This window comes from Dermacentor silvarum, chromosome 10 (assembly GCF_013339745.2).
Source record: "Dermacentor silvarum isolate Dsil-2018 chromosome 10, BIME_Dsil_1.4, whole genome shotgun sequence".
NCBI lineage: Eukaryota > Metazoa > Arthropoda > Arachnida > Ixodida > Ixodidae > Dermacentor > Dermacentor silvarum.
Genome location: NC_051163.1, coordinates 61,607,746 through 61,626,538, shown reverse-complemented (window position 1 = coordinate 61,626,538; position 18,793 = coordinate 61,607,746). Strand labels below are relative to the sequence as shown.

Genomic DNA, 18,793 nt, shown 5'->3' with positions numbered 1-18,793 from the left:
AGAACTAACCCTGGGAGTGTTAGCCAGCGCCACCACTCACAAACCTATGGGTGGATGTGGAACATCCTTTCTGCCGCAGGCGTCACGATCATGTGATCTTTTTGGGTGATGGCAACTGGTCAATAAACCCACATATGCTACCTGAAGGCATCAATGTTGCCGGCGCTAGCTAACACTCCCAGGGTTAGTTCTAGTTGCAAAAACATAAATACCCCAGAAAGTGGATGGGAAAACGATTCCGCGGTAGCTCAATGGTGAGAGCATCGCACGCGTAATGCGAAGACGTGGGTTCGTTCCCCACCTGCGGACAGTTGTTTTTTCATCCGTTTTCATTTCCATTAATTTATCATTTCTTTAATTCAATTAGTAAGTACAAGTAATTTCCCCTATGTTGTCCTTGGTGCCATTGTTTGTTGGCTTCTTATGATATCCCCTCTCATAGACACATATAGGTTGCTTTGTGATATCAAGTCCCTCAACTGGGTCAATATGCTTAACCTTTCATTATGAACAGTACTGTCGAACTGGCCTGGCTTTCGATTCTCTTGCAGGATGTTTCTAGCACTAGATAGAGCATGCTATGTGCAGATGACGTCTGTCCACTGTTTATGTTGTTATTTGGAGTTAGTCCTTGCATGGAACCTGTAGGTGCAAGGCCTTGAGAGCATAGAGCTTTCTATAAAGGTTACTAGAGGGAATGGTGGCGCTGGTGTCTAAGGGGGCTGCAAGCACGGTGGTTGAGCCGACATAGAAATTATTGTTAGTATGTGGATTTGTCTAAACTTCAACCTTGTGGCTTTAAACGGCTTTGTGACTTTGCAAACTAATAATTTTCAACAAAATATTGCTTTATGAGTGCATCAATTACTATAATTCTGTATGTGTACACTGTGTTGTTGCCTTCTGCGTTTAGAAATATCGAAATCTTTCATAATTTAAGCCGTTGAAGGCAGATAAAGTGCAGTAAGTAAAGCCGGAAGAAGGTCTGAAGCCACCAGCATGGAAGATAAGACCCATCTACTAACCATCATTTCCTTGGTAGCTGAATGGTCCGCAGCGCCCCCTCTTTGGTAAATTTAGTGGGAAACTCTATGCCTGGCAGTGCTTCCTCCTGCGCAGGCGACTTCCGGATGATTGTCGGCGAGGACAAGAACAAGGTGGCCAACATTGTGGGCGCCCAGTTGAGCGAATTCCGCAAGCTCTACAACCCGTACTTGAAGCTCATCAAGATGGTCTCCTGGAACGAAACCACGCAGACGTTCGAGGTAGACAGCCCAGTTCCTCCTGCTTTTTGTTCTTCCTGCATTGGTCTTCCTGCTAGTGCCACTCGTGCTTTTCACCTCCCCCCACCCTTTGAGACGAGGAATGGAACTGTCAAGCGGAAAAAAGAAAGTATCAGCAGACTTTAACAATTTTTCCAGTTCTGAACTCGTCTTACTGCAACAGCAGCAGACTTTCACTGCAAACACTGCCATCTTTTCAAGAACTTCCGTTTTTTGCATTGCGCACAGGGTTCTTCTCATTCGCAAAAGTATTTGCTGTTGTAGCCATTGCAGTACATGCACACAGGTGTCGGCTCTCGAAAGGGTGCATAGTGGGTAAACCCCCTGCACAAGTTTCCCAGCGCTAAAGCTATGTGATCACACAGTACTTAGTGCATACAGGTGTGTCCAAACTGCAAATGGCCACAGGGACATAAATTCTCATCCCAGTAGTGGCAGCAAATTTCTCAATTTTTTTTCCCACCTTGTAGCAAGGGTAAGGCTGAGGTTCGAGGAGGTGGCCTGATGATGAGAACAGCTATAATGGCTGTTGCTGTAATGCAAAAGACAGATCGACAGACGCAGCAAATCCAGCTTCAAGCTTTTAACTGTCATTGCAGTAAAATCTTTCTGCCGGTGCTTTGCACCCACTATGTTTCAAGATTGGAACCGCATTCCTTCCACTGTCATAGCCATTACTAATCGCAAGCTTTCTTGTGAAATATTAGTTAACATCCTATAGTCACATGCTATCAACGCATCTCACTCTGTTGATCTAGCCCATGCATTTGTAACTTACTCCCCTCTCTAGTGAAATATGGCCCCAAGAGTAACATAAATAATAATTATGAATTTGCTGACAAGTTTACAGTCTGGGCAACCTTTGATCAGTTCCCGCAGATTCAGGCAACCCTCTCTTATTTTCTAGGTCCATCTCTGTTGGTTTAATGGATGCCTACTGCGTCTTAACAGTGTCGACCCTATTTAAATAATACGAGTTGACCTTAGTGTGCCGTTACAATTGTCCATCTCACAGCAAGAGCCGGGCCCAGATGCCAAGCTGCACCACCTGAACCTGCTGCCCAAATCCCTGCAATCCCACCTGCTCAAAGTCTGGAACAAAGACGGCAGGCACCGTGACCTGGAGGACGTTCTCCAGGCCATCGGACATGACCCCCACTGTAGCGGATTTATTGAGGAGGGTACGTGTGGTGGCATGCTAAGCTGACATGTAGTGAAACTCAGCGGAATCATCAAGCACACTGTGTGCTTTCAAATGCATTCCACAACTTTCCTAATGAGGATTCTACCCCTAGAACTAGACGAGTGCTTAAAAATTTGCCTAAGAAATCTTAACTATATTGAGCTAAATAAGCGTTTTGCAAAAGTGATCATAAGGCACTCGAAATGGCTATAAATGGTGTGCAGTTGATCTTATCTGTCTTTAATGAATTCAATTCTGGGGAATTACATGCAAAAACCATGATTTGATTATGAGGCATGCCGTAGTGGGGACTCTGGATTAATTTAGACCACCCGGTGATCTTTAATGTGCCCCCAATGCACGGGACACGGGTGTTTTTGCATTTCGCCCCCATTAAAATGCGGCCACTGCGGCCGAGATTTCATCTTGTGAACTCGTGCTTAGCGGCGCAACAGCATAGCTGCTAAGCCACCACGGCAGATATCCGTCTATAATGCAAAGATCTCTTTAATGTGAGAGCATTACTTGGCTCACTCTGCGACCCCGCTGTCATCAGAAAGCTGTGGCAGATAAAACACAAATTACGTCATCTTCATCTAACTTAAAAGAAAGTGGCCACGGTGAAGACTCGATCCTCTGCCCAACTACCACTGCAACCGCTCTGTAGCCGAGCGTGCTAACCACTGCACCACCATTGCATTACACCACCGTTGCAACAGGTGACAGTGATGAATATGTTCGAGGCTCTGCACGTGGTTGGGCTGTGCCTGGCGAGCAATTCACTGGATGGGAAAGCAAGCAGCTGCGGAGTGAGCACGGCCGCAGCACTGCAGCTCGCCGTGCTCGCTCCGCAACCGTGGCTGTGGCCTAGTGGTAGAGCACCCGCCGCCGGGCGCCCACTGGTTCAAATGGGTGCAAGTGGACCCTGGCCTGGCGTTCAGCTTCCTTCAGGGGTGATGCGCTTGGGAAAGGAGCCTGAGCCTAAATTCCCGTCGAAAACCCTCTTGAGCAAAAAAAGGGAAAAAAAGTGATGTTTGGGTCGCTCCCATGGCGGCCACTTGGACGCCTTCGGGTTGAGGAGAAACACCCCTTCCCGAGCGTTGAGGTCCCATAATGGCAGAGCACTAGGCCGGGAGCGTGCTTGTACCCATTTTACCGGTAGGTACCTGGCAGCAGCACTTGCCTCCCACAGGTGTGACTGATGCTTTTCAACAAGGCCGGTGTAAGATGTATACTCTATATATCCTGCACCGTGCCCCAGAGTATGAGGTGGAGTTCGCCTACGAACCCTATGAAGAAATGTAGTGTGAACACCATGGTGCCGCTCGGAGGAGTACTGTCATTGCTCGGAAAAGTGGTGTCATCATGCTGAAAAGTGGTGTCATAATGCAAGAACACTCAACGCAATGTGCGTGAAACACTACTTTGATGAGAATTAAGCAAATAAACTCAACTGAGAGATTTCAGTATGACCGGTTTGTCGCCTTGTTTTGTTGCGAGCTCATAAGCAGCAACATTGCACTCGGACACATAACGCAGCAGCAAAGTCGGCAACATAACTCAGCGACGCACTCAGTGACAAGTTATGCTCTCGCATTTACTCATCATAAGAATTGCTTAGGTGCACCCATAGTTTCTTTAAAAGCTTGGTTGAAGTTGCATGAAACACCCAGATATAGCAGACACTTAATACTACAGTATAGACCACTTATAATGTAACCATTTATAGTGCAGAACTGGCTACAACGCGGCCTTTTCCGACTCCCGTTTACCTTCCCATAGAACTCCATGTATACGCATACCGCTTACAGTGCAGCCGCGTGAGATGAAATACCGGTTATAATGCGGCTTTCGTGGGAAAATCACGCCGACAAGAGCGGCAGCGAGCACGCTTCTCAACAAGGTGCATGCTCCCGGCCGGCGTATGCATTATTTAATGCAATCAAACTCTCGTTAATTCGGACTTATCTGGCCGCACATCGGTTAATTCGGACTACTTTCGGAGCTCGGTGAGCGAGGAGCACCGCAAATGTGCGACGCAAAAGAGCAAGAACGGCGCTAGCGTCCAACTGAAACGAAGCAGCGGAGTCCGCATCGCCCAAGCCATCAGTTGAAATCGTATGTTAAGTGACAGCAACGCTGGAACGCTTCGAGCTTATTTGTGTCTTTAAAGCCTGTATTCTAATGTTTACCGCTGCACATAACACCACGTTGGCCGCGGGCTTTCGTAACTGCGTAGTCGTCATCCACGATCGCGTCGATAGCGGCCGTGGTTTTCTCCGCAGCGGTTGCGGTGAACAGTAGTTTCGTTTTGACTCGGTGCAAATCTGTCAAACTTGAAGAGCACCGGCTACATCGCGATAATGTTTTCGCCAGCTCACTGGCGAAAACGTAATCGCGATGTGCGCGTGATAGTACAATGCGTGTCTGCATGCTTGGTCTACATGTTTTGCATACATGCAGGGCTTGAAAATCGTTGTTTTGGTCATAGTGCGGTACCGCTTATAGTGCAGATATTCGCAACTCCGGCGACTTACGTTATAAGCGGTCTACACTGTATATGTAGATGTACGATGCAACTTATTGCAGGAGTTTTGGAGTTTATCTTGTTATGTGACGCTTAGACTGTTATGCATTGATGCACAGCTTAAGTTTGGTAATAAAGCTTGAAGTGTTAGTGAAGTTGGGATGATTATTATCCCTATGCAGTACAAGTCCTCAATAATCCCATGCCATCAATGGACAGATATGATTGCCTATTCAAAACTTTGATGATATTTACATGACCCATTGAAGATTTCAGTGCACCGCACATCGCGATTACGTTTTCGCCAGTGAGCTGGCGAAAACATAATCGTGATGTAGCCGGTGCTCTTCAAGTTCGACAGCTTCGCATCGAGTCAAAACGAAACTACTGTTCACCGCAACAGCTGCGGAGAAAACCACTGTATTTTATCCCATGTCAGATAATCCATTCTCCCAATCAAAATCAATGCTGAATCTCACACCGCAAACAAGCTCTAAAATTATTTTTGTACTTTCTTGGATGACATTAACTTCATTCATTTAAGAAATAAGCAAAGGCTGCCGAAAACATGCTTGTGTTAATGCAGGAATGCCAACAGGTGTGTGCTATTGTTATTGCATAGTCGTAACTCATAGCAGCAACCAATCCTTTTGTTGCTGATGGCCACATTATATTTCCTCATGTGAAGTAAAGTTGTCTGTGCTGGGAAAATTCCGCTATATCAGTGTGTTCACTATAACTGCAGTTTATCGCAATTGTAGTACGTGACGTAAAAACAGCAGCTGGTCTTCACTGTATCCAGATCATCACTATGTGTGGATTCACTATAACAAGGTTATTGCTACTATAATACAAACTCTGTCCTTTAGAATCTACACCAGTGTGGAAAATAAGACTGTCATCTAAAGACAGCTTGAACATTGCGCATCTTGCTCACTGCGTAATGAACAGATATTCACTGCTGGTAAACCTGACAAAATGATGTGTGTGTGCAACAAACGACATGCAAACATGATTGTCTGTCTGCTCGCTTTTCTCTGGCAGCCGTGGCAAGCATAGTGTGGCGGTCAAGTTGGGGCCAAACTGCCAAGGGAATTATCACAGCTGGTAAGGATTTGCCGATTCTCCTGTCAACCGATTGGTCAGCTGATTGATCAATTCAAGTGGTGTAAGAAATTTACCCGACCAGCTGAAATGCTGTGCCTCGTTTGCACGATTCCAAGTGGAAAGCATTCAATGCTAGACTGATGCATGCGCATCATCATTCACACAACACCTGCTTCAGGCAACTACATGCATTTTTCTTGGACGACCGTACAGTACAGATAACAGCGCCCTTTTAACCTTTTCTGTGCCAAGGATAAGTTTCACTCGTCCAGGCGTTTTCTTTAAAGTATGCCATTGACGAGTCTCACTCATCCAGGGATTTCCTTTCGTCTACTGAGTGCCACAGGCAAGTAGCAGTCGATTCATCATTTCCCTGTGAAAGCTGCACGATTAAATAGCCCCAGCTTTCCATAAAATTATTTTTTTAGAGCACAGTTGGTCGAAACGAAGCGGTAGTCCGAACTCTGCTGGATTGGCGGCGAGGGGTGAGGTGGCTGCATCGACAACAGCTGCCTTTTCAAAGCTGTAATCATGGTCTTCTTGGATGTTTCTTCACTTCAAGTAAACATTCAGGCCTGGAAATATCTAGCGAGTTGTGTTTCGTAGTAGCAGCTCAGTATTAACGATTGCGAGAAAGATAGAACTTTTAACCCGCCGTGGTTGCTCAGTGGCTATGGTGTTGGGCTGCTGAGCATGAGGTCGCGAGATCGAATCCTGGCCACGGCGGCAGCATTTCGATGGGGGCGAAATGCAAAAACACCCGTGTACTTAGATTTGGGTGCATGGTAAAGAACCCCAGGTGGTCCAAATTTCCGGAGTCCCCCACTACGGCGTGCCTCATAATCAGATCAGATGGTTTTGGCACGTAAAACCCCATAATTAAAATTAAAAGATAAAACTTTTGGTGACCGCTCTCATAATGGATGCGGCTCGACAAAAATGCTTTGCTGCCAGCGCCGCTGCTGATTTTCTTAGCACACTGCGCCAGAAATAACACGTCGCCTGGAGGATATCAAAAGCGCGCTTGACTTCTGTTCCAAGAAATGTCATGCTTCGTACAGGATTGTTTCTGTGGCGTTGCCTATCTGCTACTCAAAAACATGAAAAAATAATAAAAACAAATAAAAAATAAATATTTGGCAGTAAAGGACAACAGAAAATAATGAATAAACTGCTGATATTGCAATAATGAAAGCTGTTCAAAATTACTCAGTCATAAAAAAAAAAAAAATTCAGAGAGCTTTGGTGGTTTTTCTCAAAAAAATAAAGCTTGGCACAGAAAGAGTTAAGGTGCATGCTTTGCCTCCTAACAGGCACTGCGCGACAGGTCTCACTTCATTTAGGGCTGCTTGCTACATCTCCGATGGTGGGTTTTGAACCGGGTTCCCCTGTGAAACAGCCCGATGCTCTACCCAATGGGCCACAGATGCATGCATGGCATGTGCATCACGTTGCACAGCAGCAATTTGCCCCGATTTGTGCAAGAGCAAGCAAATTGTGCCATTCTCCTCTGTGGCAGCTAGGGCCTCGAGAGGCTGTGCTACAATATACAGCAGGCTTCCGTTAATTCGACTCCGGTTGATTCGATGTTTCGGTTAATTCAATCCCGACCGAAGGTTCCGGCTGGCACTCATGCATATCTATGGGCACAAACTTTCGTTATTTCTATCCTATAATAATGACGTCTGCATAGCAGACATCAGTATAGGTTCGATAATTTGCTAAGAACAACTGTTTTGTGATAAAATGTTTGCGAGGGGTATCTGAAACTGGCATTAATCACAGTGATTCCTGTTGAGCAGTCGTGTCTTAAGTCTTCAGCAGATTTATTTCTCCATGTTGCATGTCCTGCATTTGTAGAATTTAAGCAAATGTATATGCCATGTAAGTAATTAATTAGGACAATAATTGGTGATGCTTAGACAACTAATTATTTGATAAGGAACAAACACACCTACAGCTCTCCAAGGCATTAATAATCTGACGGGAGGGACGACCGACACTACGATCGGCGCCATGTCACTGAGCACAGCAACAGCAGTAGCGATGACAGGTGCGTGTGCGCAGAGCATGCTCATGTCCGAGCGTGGTGTGCTAGGCTATTCTGACAAGGTCCCCGTAGCCCCTGCTGCATAACCACTCTCGTTGCAAACAGCAATGCGCACACATGCTCCTGTGTGCTGCACAATGGTTATAATAAGCGCTTGCAATTGATAGAAGAGCTGGTAATCAGCAGGGGCTATGACAGGTTAAATGGAATAGCCTAGCAGACGGCACTCGGAACTAGGATGCACTGTGTGCACGTGCTTACCCTCGCTGCTTTCCAGACGCACTCAGTGACACGGCACTGACCAGCATGCCGTCGATGCGCTCGTGAGATTATTAAAATATTGGAGAGCTGCACTGCTGCCTCCTGCCGCTAGTTGTCTGCCTCTAACAATGTGTTGCTAATAAAAAGAGACTGTTATCCAAACTGGGCTGTCTTAAAGGAAATTTTCCTCAAGCAGGTGGAATAACAGGATATCTAGCAACCTGGAAAACAGGGAAAACCTGGAATTGTCAGTGAAAGCTTGAGCACCTCAAAAAGCCATAGAATCATTGGGGAGAGAGTGGATAAGTGAGTCATGTCAGGAAACATGACCGAGCGAAGTGCACAGTTTACAATATTCAGTATGTTGGCTTCCCCTGAATGCTCTAGTATTTCAGTCAGAAAGCTCTCCTACGTGACTTCGTGGATGCTGATTTGTCTCTGATGATAATTTCAAAAGAGCAATTGAGCACTGTCTTAGAAGAATGCAACGAAAGTAAAGCTCTTGTCTGTAACGAGAGATCTTACACAGCAGTGTTAAATGTGCATTGATGCTAAGAAAGGCTTGAAGGGAGATCCTGTTTTTTGTCCCAGGGCTCTGACTCCTTCTTTAGTGTCAGAACTTGCTGAACACCCCTTGCAGTTGAGGTGACACTGAAAGAAATGTCTTATCAATCTAGATTGGTACATTACACTTCTAGATTACCTAGCGGACGAATCTTGCGGTTGATGGAGGCGTGATATGTCAGAAGGGGTGCAAGATGAAAGACAGATGGTGACATCGCCCTTAAATTCCCTTATCAGTCACGCATGAAGTCACGGTTTTTGACGTAGCTGACTTGGAGATATTTAATTGTTTATTAACCCTTTCATCGTGGACGGCAAGCTGCAAGCATTTGCATGCTGGAAATATCCCCTTCAGTCGCAGGGTGTACACATTTGTGTATGTGATTTGTTTTTGCCAGCTCTGCACTGTGGCGGCAAGATTTAAAAAACCACAGTCTTTAAGGTACGGGTCAGTTAAACTGTCTGCTTACCCAAGATGACTTCAGTTCACTTCAGACTACAGAGTAATGCTACACACAACCACTTTACTAAAGGCACTATGTTGAATGTTTGGTGGGATGTCTCACTCTTTGTGCTTCATCAACAATAGTCAAGGAATAGCTTATCCTTCCTTGTAATGCCTGCAGCCAATGATAAACTTGCGCATGTGGTCTGACGCAATGATTGAAATTTTTTTATAATAAAAATGCGACATGACTGATTCTGCATTGAAATTCTCTCTCAAAATCAATTACTTTGTAAATATACAAGGACTTACTCGTAAATGCACAAATGCCGTCCCACACTCTTGGCTTCCATTTAGTGGAATCCTCGACATCTTTGAATAAAATTGTACAATTTTAACACATTTATTCACCGTGCATCATATTCATGACTGAAGGGGAGCTCGGTTCGACCAGCGAAGCTTTGATTGCCGATTCTGTCTTGAAAGTGGTTCAAGCTCGTACATTGCTCTGTGCCTTTCCGTAAAACCACTAGCTGGCACAACGAGCCAGTTAAAGGTAAAGTCACTGGAACCTGGAAAGCACCACAACCGTCGAAGTGCACGCCAGCAACACTGTGCTGCTGTTGCCAGATTTGTAGCTCAGCTCTGTAGCTTCACTTACCGCAATGTTATATTATCTCAAATTGGCCCCTTTCTGTGTCCTTTAATTAAGAGATGATATGCTGCATCTATGGTTAAGTTGTTATCATTGTTCTATGATTAACCTTCCCTGAACACCCCAATAAGCTTTGTGTTCCTTGCAAAACTATAATAGGGGTGTACTAAGTTGCCCTGCAGTGTACTTAATTATGCACCATTGCTTATGCTTTAGGCATTTATAGGTCATCGGTTGATGTGCATCTTGTGCTCGACAAAAACATTGACCAGGTTACTCAAAGGAGCATTGCGGAAAGCTTTAAGTGCTCATCCTTGCATTTCCGGACTTGATGAAGTGAAACATGACATGATACTTGTTGCAATTAGTGCGGTTTCATGTGTATGAAACCGAACCTCGCTTAGCCAGATGAGACATAAATTGCATGCACTTGAAATTCAGAACCATTACAATTCTAGGTCACTGAAATGACAAGCCCTTGTCATATACCATGTCACACAAGCACTTCATTTTAAGCTGACTAGGAATCAAGCACTGCTACTCATCGTTTTAAACTGCAGCTGTGATCTTTCTTTACTCCTGCTCGAAACGTTTCATACAGATCAATTTCAACGAAGATTGATATAGCCCATGTGGCTGTAGCACAGGGAAGGGGTGCCTAATCTGATTCATGGGGGCAACGACTTCCTTGTTTTAACTAAGGGTAAACAACAAAACACCATTGTGAGACTCGCATTGTGAGAAATGCGTCAAAGCTGCGAGTTGCGGTGAGTGATGCAAGCTTTTCAGTTCAGCGGAACACAACATGTCATGCGACGCTTCTTTCAAACACTTGCCTCTCGAAATTTAATGTCACTAGTGTGAGTGAATTTGGTCCCACTTTGTCAGTCGTAACCTTATGGCACGGCGCTTTCTTTCGTTCTTTATGTTGGGCTTTCCGTTTAGTATTGCAAAAGACGTTTTTCCAGACTCCCGGCGGTTGCCGCACCCAAAAGTACAGGCCCTGGGCACTTCTGTTCGCTGTTTCAAATTGTAAGAAAGTTTGAATGTCCTGATCAATAAAAAATACAAAATACAAAGTCGCTGAGATACGTGGTGATTGCTTTCACATGAACATGACCCAGTAACTTGGTTCACTGAGTACGTGACAATGTGTACATGTGCCGCCCTTCAACGAACATTTTTCACGCCAACATGGGTCACTGTAGATGCGGGACTGGGTAGATACCTCTGTTCAATGAAACTCTTTGACGCTGACTTGGAACCGCTCGGTATGTGCCAGTAGGTGTGTGTGCCCCTCTTCAGTGAACGTCTTTGAAGTCAACTTGTGTCACTGGGTACATGCCACTGGGAATGTGCTGCTGTACACTGACAAAAAGGATCCTTTACGTTTCTTTGATGCTGGGAGGATCGAACCCACGTCACTAGGGTTCCTCAAGGACAGCAACCCGACACTTTAGCAGGCTGCGCCACAAATGCACTGCTGACGTGCCGCTCTTCAATGAACCGCTTGCTAACTTCTATCACCGAGGGCGGGCCACTCGGTGCGCGGCAAGTGAGGGAACAGTTCTCTGCGTTCGCAGGCACCGGCGCACCATGCTTCTCGCCTTGGGAGGCCACTAGATTGCGCAGTGTGTCCAGAAAGAAGCGCGGGAGAGAAGCCCGGTTGCTGCATTACGCGTTTCTCAGCATTCGCACGCACCGGCGCGCCATGCATTTCGAAGGCTTCACGGTGGCCCCATTCGATGGCGCCGAGTGTTCTTAGGGATGCGGGAAAGAGGAGTCCCGCCTGCGGTACACGCCTCACACCTAAATCATTTAGAGGGTGGTAATAGGTTGTGTGGCTGTATTGATCCAGTGCTAAATGCATTACCATTGACAGTCATCGTAAGATGTGTCCTGCTGCTTTTTTTTTTTTTTTTTCATGCAGGCCTTTGTCTGCGCAATGCATAATTTTCTACCCATTCCTTTGTTGTAACAACTAATTAAAGCTATTGGCTCGTGCAGAGGAGTCCAGCTATCTTATGCTGACGTACAATATTTTTAGCATATGCCATTTTTGTGAAAATTTAATGTTTGGTTTCACTTTACAAACTCTTTGAAATTACATGCACAAATAACAATTTGCCATTTTTCTTGCATGTCCTTGCAGTTTCTTACCCATTCTTAAAGAATGTCTACATTGTATTTGAAAGTAAGCACTGTCTCAACCCAATGACCTATAAAAAGATTTTTTTTTCTTTTGCATAGAAATATCTGAAATAGGTATGCAGAAATGCTGTAATATTCATGATGTTCCACTGGTGTCATTGGTGCAGCAGTGAGTGTAGTTGTGAAATTTTCAAACAGTGTAACCTTGATTTTATTCACTAATTGGCCTTTTTTTCCAGAAAGAGCAAGCAAATATGCAGAGCTTTGACAGGATCAGTCTATGTAAATTGATATAGCATTTCTCATTTGGTGCCCTCTTGAATGTTTTCCAGCCTTCGAGCTTGGAGGTTGTGCTGTGTTTACGTTTGGTTCAACCCGAGCATTAAAGTTTGTTTTGTACGCTTTTGCCTGCCTTTAGGACTGTGGAGTGCAATCCATTACGGGAGCAAGAAAGTCATCAAAATGCTGAAAAGTTTGACCACAACGCAACCAAGTAAGCTGTATGCCTGTACGGTGTTGGTCTGTACCTCCACGGCTGATATGAAAGGGAACACCCTCGTTTCTGTTAAAAGGAAGGTTTGAATCAACTCCAGTCTCCCTCTTCAAGTACATACGTGTTAAACACTCTCATGAGAGAAAAGACAGCCATGGTAGAAAACAGCCCTAACGACATGGACAGAAGGTAGAACACACGACGAGTGCTGAGTGCCAACCATTGGTTTTATTGTGCATGGACAAATATATGGCCTGAAAAGGGAGGGCAGAGGGTAACAAAGGGGGGGGGGGGATTAAAAATTCCAAAAATTTCTTTAAAAAAGTTTAAACATATCTTCCTTTGATGCATACCAATGAGCTCGCCTTCAAACCCTTTTTAAAGAAAACAGATTTGAATGAATTCATTGCGTTTGAGTGAGACCTAGTTAAATTCTCTCACTGATATGTATTTATATTGATTTAGGCTAAAAATTGCCTAATAGATTATGAAAGTTCCACGTGCTGTAGAAATCTATGTTAATGTGAAGCATTTGCGGCGCAACTCGTGATAGAATGATCTGACGTTTCAGTTTGTTTGGGCTTCACTTCCGCTGTTAGGCCTAAAATTTATGGAGAAAAAAAAAAGCATCTGCTCTTGACAATCAATAGATTTTAACTTTTTCTTTTCAATGCATTCAACTTCATTAAAATTGCTTCACAAAACTTCAGACACCAGCCACAGTGGCTTAGTGGCTATGACATTGTGCTGCTGAGCACGGATTTGATTGCTTGCTGAAGCAGCTGCATTTCGATGAAAGCAGAGTGCATAAAATGCCCATGTACTTAGATTCAGTTGCACATTAAAGAACGTCAGGTGGTCAAAATTAAACTGGAGCCCCTCCCCCTTCCCACCGCTATGGCCCCTCTGATAGCCTGCGTGTTGCTTCGGGGTGTTAAACCCCACAGATTGATTTGATGTTTTATTTGATGCTGAGCAGAACAGTTTCTCAGTTTTTGATGTACTGTAGATAATAGCTCTCGCGGTAAAGCTTCCTCTCAAGAGGAGCCTTTGCCTCAGGAGCTCATATCTGAATGCATGGCAACGGAGAAATGGTTTGACTCAGCATCCACTGTACTGAATTTGATGAGGTTTGCTGCATTTAAAAGAAGTTAAAATGCACCGACTCCGGGGAGTAGACTCTTGGATTTGGCCATCGATCTTTTAACAAAAATTCTTTTTTTTTTTAGATTTGAAGATTTGCACGAACTGATGCATCAAGGTTATAGTTATAAAAAAAAAATGTCGCGATTATGTAATGTTTACCTGTTGAGACACCTAAAGTGGATAAAATTGATGTATTGTATACATCACTCTGGAATGTACCACGAATTTGTGAGTAGGCTATGGCTTTAAAAAGTAGTGCAGAAGACAATAAGAACAATAGAAACAGTTAAAACAAGCAATTATCATGACTTGGCGACTTCCATTGCCATAAGTCGAGTGCTTTGGGCCGACTTGGCCTAAGCAAAAGTTATCAGCACTGGTGTCCGAGCTCTGAGGTGGCAGTCTTGCAGTAACTGTTACTTTGGCACTGATTAGCTGTTACCTTTAACATCAGTGCACCCGGTCCACTTAGCTGCAAAAGTTGATGGGTTTCCCTACTTTCCATAGACTTTACTCACGCACACTGTGTACTTGTTTTTAATGAATTTGTCTTGCACAGGAGAACTTCTGACATGGAATTTTTCAAATGCACTCTTTTTTTTCTTGAACCCTGATCTGTTTACTTCCGAGTCACATAATTTGTGCTTTAGGAATAAGTCTTGGAATCTTGCCAGCCTTCATTATTAGAAGCATTTCAAATTTAATGTTCAAAGTCATATACCAGCAGCGTGAACTCAATATCATGGATTCAATTGCTCGTATTCTGTATAGTTACTCCCTTTTCCAATCATATAGTGTCGTTCACTGTTACAGGGAAAGTCTAACCAGTAGTAAATCCAATATAACTAGAACATTTCTTCATCTTTATTGAAAAGAGACTGGCTCATATAATCAGCTGAATTCACACTTACACTGAAAGGATTAGTCGAGGGCCTGTATGCAATAACCAGCGATAGTTGATAGCAGAATACAGTTTGTTCTCTTTACGACGAAGTCGCATCTGACACGACTATACCTTTGTTATATTCAATATCGTTATAAACAAACATTCATTACAGTTGATATCGGCAAGAAACATTTCAGATTTACTTAGTTATTTCTGATAGTTCCTTATGTCAGAGTTCGTTATATCGAGGTTAGCCTAACTGCATGTACCCTTTAACATTTGACTACACTGTGCAGTGTCTTTTGCTTACAATTTTAATTCTGATTTATCAGACTTTGCCACGGGGGTTCTTGCATGACAGTGTGGCAACTAAATTTCGAGTTCTGTAGTCCCAACCGCATAGTGTTGATGCATCTTACCTGAACACAGAACTGATAACCTGCTAGCTAGTTGGTAATGGTTTCTTATAATAACAGCTGCAAAACAAGGACAAGACTAGTGCCTGTTCCATTTCCTTTCTTGTGCTTGTTTGCGTTGTGCTCCCATCATTATAATGTATCTTATCCTGTTTGCTCGCCAATCAAATGTTTGCTTAGCTTTTGTTTCGTAATAAGGCTTTATTGCCAATCTCAAGCTTCGTGTTCTTTTATGCTTTCAGGTCTCAAGACGTAACGGTTGTTCATGGACGGAAGTGCGCCACCATTCTTTCAAGTCTTCATTCGGAGCACCAACAGCACATACCAGAGCGTTTCAGCATGTTGACCGTTCATCGCCTCGTTAGTTGTTGTGTTTTGTTGCCACACCGCTGTGATAGTCTATATACTTGCAACATAAGTCACGCCACCTGCCCGTCAGAGAGACACTGCCATATAATGGGACATCTTTCCACGTTTCATTGCTTTGCATGTACAGCGAATGGCTTGGTCATTTAAAAATTAGCGTTCGAAACAAGAGGGCACAATTTTGCTCGCACTATATATTAAAAAGGGTCCTACTACGTAGGGGAGCGAATTGTGCTCAGATTATATAGTTTTAGCCCCGGAAACGGGCGTACTGTGCTTTTCTTATTTGGACGGTGTGCAGTTTTTAGACGTTTTGGATGAGATGATTGAAGTGATTAGCAACTTATTGTCTTGCACGCTGTGCTGTGCATTGAGAATAAAGTTGCACCAATTTCAGAGTCACTTGTGCGTCGCCTCCCTTTAGAAGCGTGTTCATCAACCTTCGGACGTTTCATGTTTGGTTTATACAAGGTTGTGGTTTGGGCTTGTTGATACGTCGTCACGGAAGTGTTCAGTGTAGTGCTATTAGTGCACTGACAAATATGAACAGCACAGGCACCGTGTATGACCGCTTTTTCTTCTGTGTCCGTGTGCTAGTTGCGCTACATTGAATACTTTGTTCATTTCATACTTGGAGGTTGTCACTAAAACACGAAACAAATTAAACAGTCTGTACATTAAGCTTACAATAGATCCATGCGAATTTCATTCACCCTCGTGCCATGGCTTTGTTATCAAGTATCTGCTGTAGCACCAGAACACACTCACAATATCAAAAGGACACCATTCTGGAGCACAGTAGTACTTTCCAGAAGGACGGGCCAATCACGTATTAGTCTGCAAGCGCGCTAATCGATGGTTGTGGCAACTTCTAGAATTGACCTTGTGACTGTGAGCACATCTGCAAGATTCAGTGACGCATGTATAAAAGTGGCCTGATGCAAGCGGCTGCCACGGTTCGCCTACTGCACTTGTTGCTAACGTTGCTGCCAAGCTGTATCCTAGTTTAAAGGGCATGAGATTTCCCAGATTACAGACACTTTTAGTTTTGATCCATTGGTGACTGCCATCTTGTGTCATAATGTGCGGACAATCCGTGGGGCAAAGAAACAAAATAGGAGAGGCCCTTACGACATGTTTTTGAAGCCAGAAGTGCAGCCATGTTGGTGTGCCATTTTTCTTTGTGTCTCCAATAATTTCGCCAGAGCCGATGGGTGTGAGCTTTGAACTCGCATCGCTACGAGCTGCCGGAAGTGCGTGCGGCTGAGGCGCGCCAGAACAAAACCTACGAAACTTCTGTTACAGTTTTAGTGAAGCAGATGCGGCCGTGTGTTTTTCCGTGGCATGTTGAAGAAGGCGACAAACACCCGCTAATGATTACGCGAGTGCCTTTTTTCTGGCTGACACTCGCACTCACAGACCCAAAACACAACTTTCAAACTAACACACCACGCTCCAAACTCAGTTTGTCTCGCGAACAGAATGTGCTTTGAGAAAGACCTGGGCCGAAAAGTGTTACCTCACTTTTCGGAGGCCGAGAACAGCAGCGAGCGTGGTTGTTATGGCAGTGAGGATGTTCGGAACACCAGTCCCAGTGCTTCTTTGTGAAAAATAGCATGTGACTTCCGTCGCACCCTTTCCAACACATCCGGGCTGGCCAGCCTCTCCTAAGCTTTTCTTCCTCCATGGCGACAATCACTCGCTTCTCGAGTGATTGTCGCCGCTTGCATGATGCCGAACAGATCCAAACATCTGCAGCTGCGACCCTTTTAAGTTTTTCACAGCACCACAAACCAAGGAGCTTGAGGGCAATTTATTTTTACTCAAATGTGTATTGTTCTATTGAACTTGGCCTTCAAGGCTAAGGAAATCTTGGATTCATGTTGTGAGAGATGTTATCTTGCATGTGCTTTTGGCCTTACTGTGACACACAGTCACATGCTTTTGGATTTTTAGCAGAGCCAGAGACATGGCCACTAGCTACGAATTATGATAATGATAACATTGTGCCATTGGTGGCCAGTTGCCAGCGTCGGTCATGATACACCATGCTGCAGGAATGTGCTGCCATGAGTTTCGTAATAGGGAACACGCGTGTGAGCGCAAGGCAGGTGGTCTTCTGTAAAAATGAAATAGGGCTGCAGCCATAATTGAAAGCAAGAATAAAAAGCCACACTGGTTCTGCCGGCTGACGCCACCCACCATAGGGACACCATCAAGGGCAAAAATGCACGCATCTGTACTGGTAGTTCACACTGTGTTGAATCCCAGAAGAAAAACCGCTTGCCCACCTCAAAACCTTACACCTCCCAATGTTTCAGGTATGACATGAGCAAAAGATGGCATCAACTGTCGTCCGATAGGCTGGGGCATGGTATACTGAAGCAATACAGGCATCAGTGCACCAACTTTGTATGAAAGAAATCTTGCTTGTGGAACAAAAAAGAAACTAATTGAAAAAAAAAAAAGAATGTTTACTCAAAGGGGCACCAGATGAAAGAACTGCACTGGGCCCTCCCTATGTAGTTAGACCCCAGCATGTTGTTATCAGTACCATACCAGGCTATTTGCAGCACACTTACGCATTCTGTTTCATAAAGCTCATGACCAGTAAGCGAAGTGGCGCGATAGCGTACAGTGGTTAGTGTTTTTAGAAGGCTACAGGATTGTTCAAAGCAAAATGTTGCATCTTCTGCTTGTGTTTCTTCGCGACAGTACCTGTTGTGTTGGCTCAGTGCCGTTCTGCTGATGAACATGAGGTCATGGGTTCATCTCCTGGTCATGATACATTCTAATGGGGTCAGAATGCAAAAAAAAAAAAAAAAAAAAAACGCTTGTGTACTGACACTTAGGTGCACCTTAAAAAATCCTAGGTGGTTGAAAATAACCTGGAGCCTTCCACTACGACGTGTGTCACTGTGAAGTTCGGGGATGCTACACACCACAATATTTTTTTTTTTAATTTTATGCCACGCTTCCTGTGCTTTGACTTTATACGAGTGTCTTTTGAGATCACATGAATCGAGCATTCGTCAGCAGGCATTAGCTGAGCATTCTTCAGGTTCTGCACAACCAGTAAGGAGGAGCTAGGTTGACATCATTTTTGCATCGACCTGTATGGTTATAGCTGTAACACTGCATCTCACTGAGGGAACTGCAAGCACATCGAAAACATATAGAATAATTGAGTGTGGTGCTGATTACCTCAACACTGCACCTGAGCACGATCATCTTTATCTGAGTAGAGAAACCTCGATATT

The 18,793-nt window shown here is 44.3% G+C and overlaps 1 protein-coding gene and 1 non-coding gene across 3 annotated transcripts in view; both read left to right on the top strand.

Moving 5' to 3' along the window:
* The window catches only part of LOC119465791 (phosphatidate cytidylyltransferase, mitochondrial), a 32,524-nt gene extending 16,589 nt beyond the window's left edge, over window positions 1-15,935 (top strand). For both annotated transcript variants that reach the window (XM_037726242.2, XM_037726243.2), the window contains 5 exons: window positions 1,120-1,265; window positions 2,299-2,464; window positions 6,038-6,100; window positions 12,645-12,719; window positions 15,410-15,935. In XM_037726242.2, coding sequence (XP_037582170.1) covers window positions 1,120-1,265; window positions 2,299-2,464; window positions 6,038-6,100; window positions 12,645-12,719; window positions 15,410-15,423 — 464 coding nt within the window. In that variant the 3' untranslated portion in view covers window positions 15,424-15,935. The remainder of the gene's footprint in view (window positions 1-1,119; window positions 1,266-2,298; window positions 2,465-6,037; window positions 6,101-12,644; window positions 12,720-15,409) is intronic.
* On the top strand, window positions 238-309 carry Trnat-cgu (transfer RNA threonine (anticodon CGU)). Its single transcript has one exon. It is a non-coding gene; the product is annotated as a tRNA-Thr (tRNA).
* Window positions 15,936-18,793: the final 2,858 nt, after the last annotated feature.